General features: G+C 39.5%; 1 protein-coding gene across 1 annotated transcript in view; it reads right to left on the reverse strand.

The window, feature by feature from the left end:
• Nucleotides 1-15,363, reverse strand: part of Mgam2 (maltase-glucoamylase 2 (putative)) — a 75,981-nt gene that overhangs the window by 28,846 nt on the left and 31,772 nt on the right. The window contains exons 20-32 of the mRNA XM_057792906.1: nt 14,637-14,761; nt 13,709-13,797; nt 12,889-12,938; nt 11,308-11,475; nt 10,075-10,230; nt 8,206-8,439; nt 7,495-7,649; nt 6,314-6,482; nt 5,674-5,770; nt 5,122-5,234; nt 4,197-4,322; nt 2,730-2,858; nt 638-745 (exon numbers count right to left, since the gene is read on the reverse strand). Of these exons, the coding sequence (XP_057648889.1) occupies nt 638-745; nt 2,730-2,858; nt 4,197-4,322; nt 5,122-5,234; nt 5,674-5,770; nt 6,314-6,482; nt 7,495-7,649; nt 8,206-8,439; nt 10,075-10,230; nt 11,308-11,475; nt 12,889-12,938; nt 13,709-13,797; nt 14,637-14,761 (1,719 nt within the window). The remainder of the gene's footprint in view (nt 1-637; nt 746-2,729; nt 2,859-4,196; nt 4,323-5,121; nt 5,235-5,673; nt 5,771-6,313; nt 6,483-7,494; nt 7,650-8,205; nt 8,440-10,074; nt 10,231-11,307; nt 11,476-12,888; nt 12,939-13,708; nt 13,798-14,636; nt 14,762-15,363) is intronic.

Here is a 15,363-nt window from a genome sequence, read left to right on the forward strand (position 1 = left end):
CAGTTAATCCAGTTATTGAGAGCATTACAAGACATCAAATGGGTCAGCTTCTGTCTTGAAGTGCAAGCCCAATGGGTTAGGGGAGAAGGTAGAGTTCAAAATGATCAGAGCTCATATCAAGGGCAATAGGCACAATAGGTCTAAGAAGGGAGTCTGAATCTAAGAGCTACTATCATCTGGGGCCCAGGGGTCTGCCTAAATTACCATTGTTATCATCCATATGAAATGAGGATTGAGGCCATAGAAAGGAATTCAAAGTGACAAGATAAAGCTAGTGATTTTTGTTGTTGTTGTTAAATCTGATTAAGCATCATTAGTCAAAGCTGAATGATCATTCTGAATTTATGTGGTAGAGACACAGAACTCAGAGCCCTGGGGGATTATTAATGTTTGCTTTAAAAACCACCATGCTAAATATAAATATGAATAGATGGAAATATTAGAATATTTGTAGGCAATGACAACATTCCATGGTTTAGAGAATTTGACCTGTAACTTTGGGCCTAATGTTTACTGTTAAGTAAATTAGGAAGACTTATTATTTTTGAAATATATTCATTATCTAGCATATATTTACAGAATTTATAGGAATGTCTAGTGAGGTAGATTGATTCCAGACACCTCTATCAAGCCTTACCTTGCCCCAGACAATGTCATTGGAGTCAGGCCATTTGATGAACACATTGTTTTCCTGTCCTCGAGTAAATGGTAGATAGTTTGTCTCATTGCCAGAAATGGCTGGGTCCTAGTTTTAAAATCACAAATATGAGTGAAATATATCCAGGGAAATCCCACTCCCAAAACTAACAATTCATAGTGCAGAAAGTATGAGTGATCCAAGAAGTAATATTAATATTTTTTAATGAGATTTGTCTTACTGAGTCTATTACCAAAATCAGTGAAATAGAAAATTGCCACAGGTACCCAAAGAAAGATGCATAGTTCTTAAGGACAATCTCTTTCAAAAGGAATAAAAATCCATATCAAATGAAACTTTCTAAGTTACAGTACCCAGAGCTATAGCTAAAGAAATGGGGGAGGGGATTTACAGAAACTGAGATACGACATGATGTGAGTGATTTTTTTCCAATCACACATAAATCCATTTTAAAAAGAAGAGGGGAACCAGGCGGTGGTGGCACACGCCTTTAATCCCAGCACTCGGGAGGCAGAGGCAGGCGCATCTCTGGGAGTTCGAGGCCAGCCTGGTCTACAAGAGCTAGTTCCGGGACGGGCACCAAAGCTACAGAGAAACCCTGTCTCGAAAAACCAAATATAAATAAATAAATAAATAAATAAATAAATAAATAAATAAATAAATAAATGGAAGAGGGGAAGGGGAAACAAGAGTTTAAAAAATATATTGACAGTTAACCATAAATTCTGTATGGTTACATTTGTAAAACAATTCCCAGTAAGCCAGATTAGTAAGACATTACCTTCAATAGGAGAGGTCATGTAAACCTTAGAAAAGCAAACTATTCTATTCTGCAGCCCAGCTTGTTCACATCTAATATAGCAATCCCCACCTATTGCATCTCATGCTGACCGAGTTCATTGCTATATTATTCTGGCTCATAACTGTCACACAAAAATATCGCTGTCTGAGATTATATTTTTAATATTTGTTTCTTGTTTGCTTCAGTCCACTAAAATAAACACCTTCCTAAGAAAAGAACACTGTCTTATTTTCTAATATAGAATCCACCCTCTCGTGACAATTCCACAATGATGAAAATCAAACCCCAGTGTTGAACAGATACTTGAATGAACAAGTAGCAACAGCCATACTCTAGTTCTGGAAGCTAAAAGATTTATATGCAGATAACTAAGTAAGGTGGAATTCTGGATCTGTTTGTGAGTTCAATGAATATCAATAAAGTCCCAAGATTCATCGCCCCTGAGACACGGCTGTACCCCTGAGATACGGCTGTACCCCTGACACAGCTGTACCTCTGAGATACAGCTCTATACCTGACACACAGCTGTACCTCTGAGACACGGCTGTACCCCTGAGACACGGCTGTACCCCTGACACACGGCTGTACCCCTGACACACGGCTGTGCCCCTGACACACGGCTGTACCCCTGAGACAAGGCTGTACCCCTGAGACAAGGCTGTACCCCTGAGACAAGGCTGTACCCCTGAGACATGGCTGTACCCCTGAGACACGGCTGTACCCCTGAGACAAGGCTGTACCCCTGACACACGGCTGTACCCCTGAGACATGGCTGTACCCCTGAGACATGGCTGTACCCCTGAGGCACAGCATATCCCTGAGACACTGCAGCATTTTATTTGCAATTTTTTTTTTTTGTTTTGTTTTTGTTTTTCGAGACAGGGTTTCTCTGTAGCTTTGGTGCCTGTCCCGGAACTAGCTCTTGTAGACCAGGCTGGCCTCGAACTCCCAAAGATCCGCCTGCCTCTGCCTCCCGAGTGCTGGGATTAAAGGCGTGTGCCACCACTACCCGGCTTTCGTTTGCTATTTTCAGCATTTTCTTTATAGAATTCTAGCTTTAGCAAGAGAAAAATATCAATAAGTGGCTTCCAGTGGCATCAAGCTATAAAAAATAAAAAGACATTTTACCTCTTTAAGGTAATTTTCACTTTTCTTTCCTAGTTCATTTATTTAAAAAAATTAAAATAAATGTTTAAGTACAAGAAGTTTTCCCAGTGGAATTATTTTAGAACCATAAAGACAGGACCCAAAGTCTGTCGTCATACCCACCAGAATGAGAATAAACTTCATGCCATTTGTCTTCTTTTGATTAATCAGGGCACCGAGATTTTGAAAGCTGGGACTCAGGGTGAAGTCCAACTTCCGGGTCATGTAATCGATGTCTACATGCTGGACATCCTACAGGAAGCAACAGGCGAGGTGTTCAGTGTCCTGCAACAGTGTTCCCAGGTACACTCAGGGCTCTGCAGACTCCGCCCCTGCTTGCTGTCCCGGCCTGGGCTCCTCCTAAATTCCATCTCCTAACGCCCTTCTATGCATGCGCTTTTCGATTCCACATGCTGAAATTGCTTTCTGCTTCCTGCTCGCACCTCACATGTCCACATTTTTCAACTGCTTCTTCCACTGCTGTCCCTTCTCTCCTCTTTCTCCCTCAATTCCTGTCCTCCCAACCCTTCAAATCTCAGACTTGGGAAGCCCAACAAAGCGCATCCCAGGATAGATAGTAAAATTTCCCTCACAACAGATTGTTGATTGTTGTTTGCTTCAGTAGACCTTACTGAATTTACTCACTATAGAAGTATATTATTTTTCAGCTGCCTCTACACAGTTCCCAAGTTTCTGCACTTGAAACTCAGTCAACACCAGAGCATTGAACAATAGGTAAATTGGTTAATATTCAGATTAGAAAAGAACGCAAGCTACTTCTTTTTAACTCCCAAATGATAATCACCTGTGTTGTCTTAGGACTCTAGGTGAAATACTTTTGGGAAAGTGCAGACAGGTAGAAAAGCTAAAATTAAGACAAGAATGAACTAACATCCTAATAGCATTAGTTAGAGCTACGGATTTTTTTTTTAACTTGCTATCTTATATTTTTTTCATCTCTCTTTAACAAGTATATCATAAAATGTATTTTAAAAGGGAAACGTGCAGCTCATACATAGGCATCAAATTATCTTCAGTGGGAAGATCACCTTATGCTGATTTTGTAATCCTTAATTTCCCTCCAAAATCTTAGGAGATGATCAAAAAGTCAAGAAAGAGGAGGGCTAGGAAACCGACAATTATACAAGTAGAAAGAACATGCCATGTGTGTACTTTTGCTTTTTGATATCAGCTAACCGTGTTGTTTCTCAGACTTTACTTACGGAGTTAGATTAGGGATCTATACATGCCGAGATCTGTAAGCTGCTTCCTTTCATACTCATCTCTCCAAGGTGCCCATTTCTGATTTTGTAGAGTCATGACTACTGCAAACTATTCCCAAAGGCAGGCAGTGAGTGCCAGTATCCTGCAACCATCCCACTGCCTGCTGAAGGAGTCATATGTAACTCTTAGTTATGAACCTTGCAAATCAAGGTTCAGAATGGACCATGTTTAAAATGTAAAGCATTCTCCAGAAGATAATCTCTACTGCTGTTTTCTACTATTAAACTAACACAGCTTCAATTTGTATAAATCTGTTTTCATTACACAAGTAAGCTAAAAAACCAGAGCAGAGGGAGAGGTTCATACATAGGGAATCTGGGCTGCCACCATTTCATCATACAAACTGGCAATTTCATCATCACTCTTGTATCCATAGCGACTCAGCTGGAATCCTAAGGCCCAGTACGGAGGCATGGCTGGCCGACCAACCAACTAGAATAAAATAAAATGCTAATTACCACACTTCATCCTTACATGTTACATATATTTACTTAATCACCGTGTCACACATCAGAATTATTTTTTAAAGTCTATATTAATTAAAAATATTAGTGATTAATTAGTTAATTAATTAAAGATGAAAGTCTATATTTTTTAAAGTAGTCTAAGTGAAATAAATAAATCCTACTACTAGATATAAATACTACTACTAGAAATAAATAAATGTACTACTAGACTTTTTTGTTTATTTTTTGGGAGGGATTAAAGGCATGTGCCACAACCACTCAGCTCCTACTAGACTTCTTAAGGAAGAAACTTGAACAATTTTACTGAGTTCTAAGAGCTCCCACTCAAGATAAATAAGGAAGTTAAATGTAGAATCACAAAGGTGAAGCACAGAAACACTGTAGCTGAGGTCTCCTCCCATGCTTAGCCACTAGTCCAGAAAACCTGAGACCTCCATAGAGAATCTTCACCAGAGACTCTTCGATAGACTACTGAGCAAGTGCTCAAGAGACGCATGGGTTATTAGTATGCAGTCGGTACCTCTAAAGTCTGGAGTGTCAGCTTGAGTGAACATATGAATGATGTCTACAAAAACCACTGTCCAATAGATAAAGGTAAAATGCTTTGAACAACTGTTTTAGATTGCAAGAAGTATAGCAGTCTTCTCATAGGAACACCCATGAGTAAAAGTAACAAAAGGAACCTTATCTCAGTGTTAAGAACGTGGTAGCAATATCCAACAAATACATCGTGATTTATTTGGGTAGACATGCTTGCTTCAAACCTGGGTGTATTGCTGAGTTACAAGTTCAGGGGTTGGCCCCAGAACCATGTAGAAATCCAGAATCCCTCCTATGGTGCGGTATGTCAGAGCAGGGGTCGGCTGGAGTGTCACATCTGTAGAGATTAGAAAAAAGCCAAATTGGTAAGGAGTCATAAGTTACCCTGATGGAAAATCTATCCACAACTTTTCCATTTTCACCCTCACTCCTTGATATCTTCCTCCTCTGCAAAGTCTTTTCTTAGGCAGTGGGATCGAGATGGATTCCAAGTGCCTAAAATAAATTATGCAATCTCAACAACTTATGTCACCCTATGGAAAAGAAGCTAAAGTGTCACACAAAATAAGGGACCATGGATAGGCAAAATTTTATACTTAATATGTGGTCTGGAGTCTTTTTAATAACTCTTGAATTGACAGATGAATGAGTGAAAGCCTTTGTATCCAATGCTCCTTGCCCTTGAATGTCCTTATTTCTAGTAACAACCTAGACTCTAACAGAGTGGTCACAGTTGTCTGTCTATGGTGGCATATAAATGTGCATGTCTGTCTTACCCATGGCATTGCTGTTCAACAGGAGCACTCCATGGGCATTGCCATCATCTTCCAATGCCATATAGTAAGGGTGAACACCATAGGAATTTTTCTTGTACTATAAGAAAGAACTATAAAGTAATTAAAAATAAAATCCCCAATAAATTGTATCCATATCACAAAGAGAACAGTGAATTTATATTTGACATTGGAGATTGGACTCACCAATGATGTTGTTCCAGAAGCCTTGCTTGACTTTGTCTTCTACCACAAGCAAAATAATCTGTGTCCTTCACAATCTGTGTCCCCTTCACTATTAAATAAACCTATCTGAGCATTGATTACACTATGCTATCATTGTTTCATTGTCTTCCTCAGCATTATAAATCTTTGCCGGGCATAGACAGTATCTCATTAAACTTTGACCTGAGCACTTAATGTAATATTTGGTAAAAGTCAATAAAACTTGTGTTCCACAGGAGTAGAGAAATTAAATGTTTTACAAGCAAGAGAGCATAAGATCACATACCCTTTAGGATTTGAGAGCATAAATTTGTCAGTGCGAGTAAAAGCTGAAGAATATAGAATGACTTATGGACACAAGGATTTGAATAAATTTAGATAAAATGAACATGACTGCTACTTTCGTTCTTATCCTTACCGCTGGTGGCTCATCCCGAGCAAACATTCCCCACATGTTCCAACTCATGTTTCTTCTGAAAGATGCGTGCTCTGTTTCCCCAAAGCCATAGATGTACTGAGAAGGAAGGCGAGTAGAAATGGAAAGGAACATCTCACTGAAGGTGAAGCCAGGGAGCTGAGAATCCCAACTGCAATGCAAAAGCAGACTTCCATGCTGAGCTACAAATCACAGGTCAGAGAAAACACAAAGCACATTTCTGTGCCTAATTCACTCAGAAGTCTTCAATTTGGTGCCTAACTGGCTTGGAAACCCCCAGTTATTGAACATCTGGATCCAGGTTCAAATGCTGTGAGATGAACCAGGTCATAACAGTGACCACAATACAACTCCAAGTTTCCATGTTTGCATCTGTATCCTGTGGTTTGCAAGACTAAGAGTCCTTTTTTGGGAGGTCGTGGGCTCATTAAGAGAGAGAAAAAAGCACGTCTCATTCACCCTTTTATTCCCAGTTCTTAGAGCCTGGTACATCAGCTTGTGGGAAGTTATTAGTGAGTTCTACAAAACGACTGTGCAGTAACCTGTGAAACTCTCAGAATAATTGTTTTAGATTGCAAGAAATTTCCTAAAGACAGAAAGAGAACACTGAATACACAGTCAAATTAACAAAAGCCATACACAAGAAAAAAAACCACGTGCACATGCAGCTGACAATCTCTACTAGGGCAGGGAACTTCCTCTCAGGCAAACTCCAGACCTTCAAGAGCAAGACAAGACCTGAGAGATGTTATAATTGATGACTGTCAATTCTCTTTCCCTACAGACCTCTGTCCCTCTCTCCTGCTTCTTCAGCTATTTCTTCATGATGTTTAATTGAGAACAGACTCATGACTTATGAAAGCTGGCTTGCTTATCAAGTAGTGTTTTCTGTTCTAGTTAGTAATTATATAAAACAGGACATATTTTATTTTTCTTAAATCAAATGACACATCTATTTTTTTAAATCTTTCATTATTTTTTCTGAGTTAGTGACTGGCAGAAAAATTAATTTCCTAAAGAACTATGAGAAATTGATGCTCACTTCGACAAACATGCTCATAATCAAATGTTGTCTCAGAGATTAGTGGTTCACTTGCAGTGATTAGAAACATTGCAATTAGATCGGCCATCACTTTGATTAGGACCAAATAAACAGAGCTTACATCACAGTATTGGAGCTTTTCCTTCTAATTTGGAGTCCAAATGGGTTGATTTTAACTGTGACATTATATAGACAGCCCTCAGAGGATCCAAGTGGCTCAGCAGGGACGTTCAGAGGTACTGGAACCTCATATCTCTTGTTAGTGGGGCTGTAAATCTGGGAAGGAGAAAAGCAAGGTTTAATGGCATCTTTAGTTGATGCTAATGCAGGCTGAGAGTTTCCACTGCAGAACTAAAACTGTTGGAAGGGAGTGAGCATCTCATCAGTGTGAGTCCCACAAAGCAGACTCATGCTGTTCAAGGAGATAAGATGGGTTTTTTAATGACGTGTATGATGCAGAATACTGATCATAACAAAAGATACAGAACTGTGGTAGATTTAAACTCACTTCCTAACTACGTCCTCCCTTTCTGACCTTTAGGTCTGAAGATCCCCGCCTCTGCATTTGTAACATAGGGATTTGCATTAGCAATCTGTTTGCTTGCTTGCTTGTGACAATCCAGTGTAGAGTTGTCTGGCCTGGAACACGCTATTTAGACCAGGCTGGCCTCCAATTCATAAAGATCCACCTATCTCTGCCTCTTGAGTACTGGGATTAAAGGCATGTACCACCATACCAGGCCATTAACAGTCTTTTAGTGATCTCATGTGTATAAAAGCCTGAGACAAAAATAAACATGTTAAGAACCAGCAACTATAACACGAGGATTACCTTGAACTGCAGCATGTTTTCTGTATGGTAAATTACACTCAGTTTCAGAGAGCTGATCTTTCCAGAAAGAGGATCAGAGACAACATTTGGAGCTGCTGCTGCCCGAGCAGATGTTGAGTCTTCCAGAAGGGTCAGGTCCATGGTGATGCCTGTCGGCTGGTACTGAACGTTACTGGCAGCATATTGGGGAATGGTGTCGTAGAAACAGGTAGGCACTCCAGGAGTAGTGGTGGGCTAGAATAGTAGGAAAAATTCTTGATGAGCTTCTACACAGCATTTTGAGACTCTAATTACTGAAGAAGCCAGTTAAAACAGTAAGCTTCTAAGAACTTTGAAAGAGGTTGAAAGGCTCCCTACAAAAAAAATGAGTCCTAAGCCCTGGTAGTGTGCATGTGACATGTTGAAGATAAGGTCTTTGCAGATGATCAAGTTAAGATGAGGTCACTAGGGTGGGCTTTAATCCAATATGGTTAGTGTATATGTTATGTGGGAAAATTAAGAAAAACAGTCAATCATACACTCAAGAGTCATGAAAGCGGAGATCTTACATGACACAAGCCAAGAAATGGAAAACATTGGTAACAAACCACCAGAATAATGGAACAGAGCTCACTCATGGTCCTCAAAAAGAACCAACCCTGTCACAACACCCTGGTCTCTGAATTCAAGATTCTATACCTGGGGATAATTAAATTGGAAATTTCTATATGAGTTAGTAGTTCTATAATAGCCATAGCAAAGGAGCCAGGTCCAATTAAACTCACACAAACACACACGTTATGCGTGCATGCATTCACATGCTCTCTCTCTCTCTCTCTCTCTCTCTCTCACACACACACACACACACACATACACACACACACATACTCCTGTGAGGGAGTGAAGTGTGAATGACGATGGAACAGGAAGCCTAATTGGGCACCATAACCCTCAGGTAGGGTCCTCCTTGTGCCTCCTGTTCCCAGTGCTAACCTTTTCTGTTTTTCTTCTCTCCATCATTCCCACATTGAGCAAGACTTATACTTTCAGGTTAGGTTTCCCAATAAACAAAAGCTGTTCATTTACACAGTGATGTGGGAGTCTCCTCTATATGCTGTAAATGTGTTTTATTACCATTGGTTAATAAAGAAGCTGTTTTGGCCAATGGTTTAGCAGAGTAAAGTCAGGCAGAAAATCCAAACAGAGATATACAGAGAGAGTAGGCAGAGTATAAGAGACTCCATGTAGATGCTGAAGGAGAAAGATAGATGCTGGAACCTTACCCAGTAAGCCACAGTTTCGTGGTGACACATAAAATAATAGAAATGGGTTAACTTAAGATGTAAGAACTAGCTGGGATTACGCCTGAGACATCGGCCAAACAATGTTGCAATTAATTTAGTTTCTGTGTGATTTTTCAGGTCTGGGTGGCCAAGAAACGATCAAGCATTTTCTTGCTACAACACTATTCAATTCATAGTGTATATTGTGATGGTAAGATGGTTTTACTTACATATATTGACTATAAAAATAATGTTTGTTGTGATATTTTTATAAGTGCATATAATCAAGTTTGTCTATATTCATCCTTCCATTATGCTCTTACTCCCTCTTCCCCTTCCTTTGATCCTCTTTATTTTCTCTAACAGTACAAAAATATGATTTCTGAATGATAAGGCTAAAGTGGTAATTAGAACGGCAAAGATTTGTTTTAGAAGCAGGGTATCTGAGGGAAACACACACACATCGCCTATCACAAGGAATTCAAAAATTGCCTATCATCACATCCTCATGATGTCCATCAGGTCAGTGACCTCTTCAAAATGCTTTCCAGGTGGCCAGCTACTTGGTACAAAGTTTCTACAACTTCCTGGTCAGTATGGACATTACCTCCCAGAGGCACCCACGCTGCTTGCAGCTCTCCTCAGAGACTGCAGGATCCTCGGGGAAGCAGTTAAACTTCTCCAGGTCATTGACTGCAAGAGTCCACTCAATGGAGAATTCTTGTCCCAGCTTCAGTCCTATGAGGTCAGAGATTTCCAACACCTACGGAAAGAAATGACAATGACAAACCAGGTGATTCAGAGCTGTGGAGATAATGGCTTTAGCTGACCACCGGGAAGTCAGGACCAAACCTTTTCTCCAAAATCACCTAAGAATACTTGAAACTTCTTTGATGCCTGACCTTTTGGGGCCATTGTGAAAGTATGGAATGTGGAACAATTTAGCCATGTTAAGGAGTGTGGGTCACCGTGTGTCAGTTTTAGGCTTATTATCCTTTCAGTATGATGTTTATCAATGTAGCTAATGATGCCAGTAAACAACAGATGAGTTTTACTGAGCATGCATATGAGCCAAGCACTGACAGTCATCTTAGAAATTATGTGCATGAATTCTATAAAGTGACCCAGTGCTATGAGTACAGTGGTTGTCTCCACAATACATGTCATAGCAGGCCTAAGATCTCACAAAGGGACAGAACAGCCAGGGTCAGCACCACATTCTGCTTAGAAGGTCTGTTCCTATCTTGTGGTACGTGTATTTTCTGGTGGAAAACACTTTACCTAGGGAACAGTGTACCTCTCAGGTCTTAAGAGAGTGAGCCGATAACTCAAAGGCTCTGTTTGAGTTTTTCAGGTGAGAGAGTCACTCAGTGATCAGAGACAGCTTTTGTTTTCTCCCACTTTCTTTTTAGGTGATACTACAAAGACAGCTTAGAGCAATAGCAACAAAGAAAATTCCCGACTGACTCTCTCTTAAGGGTAGTTCTAACTTTAACAAAGGATAAACTGTTAATACTCCCCAGAACCAGGAAAATTTATTGAATCTCAGTTTTACTATTCTATCTAAGACAATCTTATCCAGTTTTAAATTAGCAAAAAAAGCTCTTCTGTTAGGATAGACACCAACTCTTGTCTTCTTTACGTCCTAATGCCAGCAAGAGAAAAGATTCATACCTGAGTTCACACATTTCTCCTGCATCCTCTCAATGCTGTGGTGACTATCTCAACAGGAAAACTGTCTCTGTGACTATCCAAACTCATGAAGGCAGGAAAAGGAAAGCTGCCAGAATCTCAGGCAAGGGCTTTCAATAAGAGTCCTGAAGATGTAATGATCTCTCACCTTTGTTGAAGGATTGTAGCTGTAGCTTGAAATGGGGGTGGTATAGCCATTAAGTAAGACATTAAGACCACGTGGCTCTTTGTCCATCCCCCAGATTATGATGCCTGTAAACATGAGGTCATTGGGATCCAAGTAATTGTTGTTTATAATTTTTGCCTGTAATCTGTTCTGGGGAGGGGGAAGAAAGTCATTTTAGAGATTCGTATACACATTCAATGTCTCCTGATCCAAGTTGTCTCCTTATTCTCTGTTTTCTTTAAACTGATCAATGACCACACCTAGGATAGGTGTTGTCCCAGACATCAATGCTCTCTTCCTTTGGTTAACTGCCTCTTTTCTGATTCTGTTACTCAGAAAATATCATCATAACTTACATAATGTTTAAGTAGTTACAAAGTAAAGAAAGAGACCCAAGCAAACACAAAACCCACAGGATACATAAACATCATACACACATAAAAGTATCATAGTAATTTTTAATTTTTATTTTAGTATTAATAATGAAAGCTAAATTTTATGAATGTTTAATATGTGCCATACACTATGCTTAAGTATCTTGCATATATTATCCTATTTGGATGACTCAGCGAGTTGTGAGATTGCAATTTCCATTTATTTCAGTTGAAGATAATAAAGCATAGAGAAATTAAATGACTTATTTATAGAAACAGCACAGAAGTCAGTGGGACTAGACTCTGAGGGAGAAGGGCATATTTTAGTAAAATGACAGACAAAGAATGCAGTTCCCTCCAAACAAATAGGCTCTAGTGGTATTTAACAGGATTTCCAAAACAATAGTGTGGGGAAGGGAGCTGTTTCAACAAAGGTACTGGAAAACCTGGAACTACACAGGCAAAAAGATGAACATTGACCTAAGTCTAGTATATAGACTTGTTAGTCCATTATAGATCATAGAATTAGATATAGATAATAAAGCTTCAAACAAACTCCCCACAAGGAGTCCTTAGAGAATATCAAAAGGCATGATCCAAGTAGAGAAAATAAGGATAATTAGGTATACTCAAATTTAAATATTTGTTTTGCGGAAGTCTTTAAGAGGAAGAAAAGGCAAAACTACATATACAAGAAAGTATTTGCAAACAAATGAAGGATAGGTATCACAGACATCTAAAAACCATTACAACTGAGCTGTTAATCAATGCCAAAAGCCGTCCTATTGAAAACATGGACAAAGAAGTGATATAATGAAAAGGGCAGAGAAAAATATGCAAACATTTTAAAACAATTAGTCATTGGAGAAATCGTAAAACAAGTTAAAGTCACAAGGAATAGTCACACAGAATGGGTAAAAAAAAAAAAAAAGCAAGACAAAACTCTGACAGCCTCGAAAGCAAATAATTATACAGAGAACCAGCATCACTTAAATATTTGTGGTAGAACTGTAAAATACACCTTCACTCTGCACAGCAGTTCAGATGCTTCTTACATAATAAAGCATGCACTAATTTAAGATGTAGGCATGAATTTCAGAGAAATAAAAGCATATGTAGAACATGGAAACCTCAAAGCATAATCACAATAAGAAACGTGAAATCTATGTTTCTTGAAAACAGTACTTACAGATGTAACAGAGAAATCATACAGAATGTACTTCCTTTCTAACACTGTGTCTGAAAGAGATGGGTAGATGGGTATGTGTTGGTTACTATGAGAAACAATGGAGATGTGGAATTACATCCTCATTGAGAATTCTTCTGCACATAGCTCTACTCATCCAAAATCCTGTTTTTTGTTTTTTTGGTTTTTTTTTAATGTATGTAGAACCTTAGCAGACTACTTTCTTTGATGTCACATGATACTCTGTGGCTCCATTTGTAAACATTTAAAATATTTTGATTTTCATTATGGTCTTCTATCATGTTATACCATGAGTTTGTCAAGGTCAGTGTTTATGTCACATTTATCTCTATGTGTCTTCCATGCAGAGCAATAATGGGTATCAAATATTAATAAATTCAAATTCCATTCAGTCTTAAAGCTTATGTGTTTTAGTCATAGCAAATCTTACAGCAAAAAAACACAAGACCTACACTGGATAGCTTTTCCAATGGTAACTGAAACAGTGCCTTGCTAAGCTATTAACAAAAAGGGATTTCTTGATGTTAATGACAGTATGCAGAAAAGAATAATGAAACCAAATGCAATACTATTTATTTCACTGGCAATGTCAGTAACATAGAAAGGTCTATGTGTGAAGTTGATTTCAATTCATTCTATCCGGTTAATGGAACTTCCAGAATGAGTTTTAATTTTCGAAGCAACTGGATTTCCTAAGATACTAAAACATACAGTAGTGATAATGGGGTTGGTGCCTTATTGAGAAGCCTTTGACAATGATTTTCATTAAGAACCACCACTATGACTCCATTTGAAAGCTTACCTATAGACACACCATCATCCCAGTACAACTGGCCCTTTGCTTCTCGCTTATAGTCCAAGGCAACAATGAGTCCCAAGGGATTCTTCCGGCTGAGGAGGGCAATTCCAAGTTTCGAACAATGAAAGAAAAGCAGAAACAGATGAATTTCCTCCTTGATTGAATGCACCCCTCGATGAATCTGCCCCTTGAGGAATCCACCCCTTGATGCATAGGGATGGATCCTCTAGAACCTACCACAGAAACTGAGTAGATATTAGCATTTTGTGGAAACATAGGTGTGGGAAGGTGGCAGGGTGTGGGAAAGAAAGAATGTAGGAACAATGGCAGGGGAAGGTGGTTCCTGAAGACTAGGTCTGTGATTGTTTTAACAGTGCTTACTGGACTCTGTGACAGGTCTCTTCCTGAGTGTGCTCCAGATCCTGTCCCTTTGTAATATTCATTCACCCCTCATAAAGGTGCTAAAAGTGCAGGCCCTCATCTCCACCAGTTCACGAATAACAAGCATGAACACGGAGATGCTCTCTAAAGTTAACACGTGTAGGGTGTTGTCAGGCCAGAATCTGAACTCAAAATCTCCAGAATCTGAGCCCTGAAACTCCTACTCACGTTGACCTTTGCCCCCTACTAAATTTTTCTCATGTTTTTGGGGAATGCACATTAAGATAGTTTCTGTCCCCAGGGAAACCCTCATGAAGATTATTTTAACTATTCCTATAATCTGAATTAATCCAAATTGAAGAACTATGAAACTGAGAAGGAACGTGAGACTGTATTTACCCCTCTGAAGACAATCCTGGGCCCCTGAAGTGAGAAGATTGCCCACACTAGCTGTGTTCATTTGGCCCTTCTCTGTTTGGTTCTTGCTTGCCCTCCCTCAAGAAGCCCCACTGAGCATCAGCATAGGTAGTAGGAAGGCACTGCATCTTACCTTGTCTCTGTGGTTGTGTTTGGCGTCTGGATGGGAAATATGTAGCCTCCTCGAAGGTGAAGCCCTATCTTGTCGCCTGGTAATGGCATGTCTACAAATTGTTTCCTCCATTCAATAGCCAGTTGCTAAGCGAAAAAAGGAAAACAGACCAGATAGAGGACTTCAGGTAGGAAGGACCCTAGGGATCCTTTTGTCCAGTCCTCACTTTAGAGACAAGAAGATGAAGACATCCAAATTGAGGCTATTTCCCCTAGATATGTGGGTAGTAGAAAGCAGAGCTGAGACACCAGCCTCCCGTCTAACCTCTCACCATACTGTGTGTTATAGTTTGTATCTTGGATATCCCCACAGTCTTATATGAAAGTGCTGTTCTCTGACTCAGTGATGTTGGGGGATGGTGGGAACTTCAAGGGGTGGGGTTTAGCATGAGCTTTTAAGCCATTAGAACTTTGCTCTCAATCAAATTGTAAGGCCCTGGTCTCTTCCTTTTACTCTCTGTCACATTGTAGCCATGAGAGGGTTTTTTGTATGTTCCTTTGCTTTTGTTTTTGTTTTTTTGTTTTGTTTTTTAAGAGTGGGTTTTCTCCTCTCCTGCTTTCACAAAAAGAGCCAGCCACCAGTCCAACGCAATAGAACCCAGGACTAGAACTTCTGAAATTGAAAGAGAAAAGATAAGAGACTCTTTCTCCTTCCTTGTTGCCTCGGATATTTGTTATAGTAACATAAA

This window comes from Chionomys nivalis, chromosome 1 (assembly GCF_950005125.1).
Source record: "Chionomys nivalis chromosome 1, mChiNiv1.1, whole genome shotgun sequence".
Lineage (NCBI taxonomy): Eukaryota > Metazoa > Chordata > Mammalia > Rodentia > Cricetidae > Chionomys > Chionomys nivalis.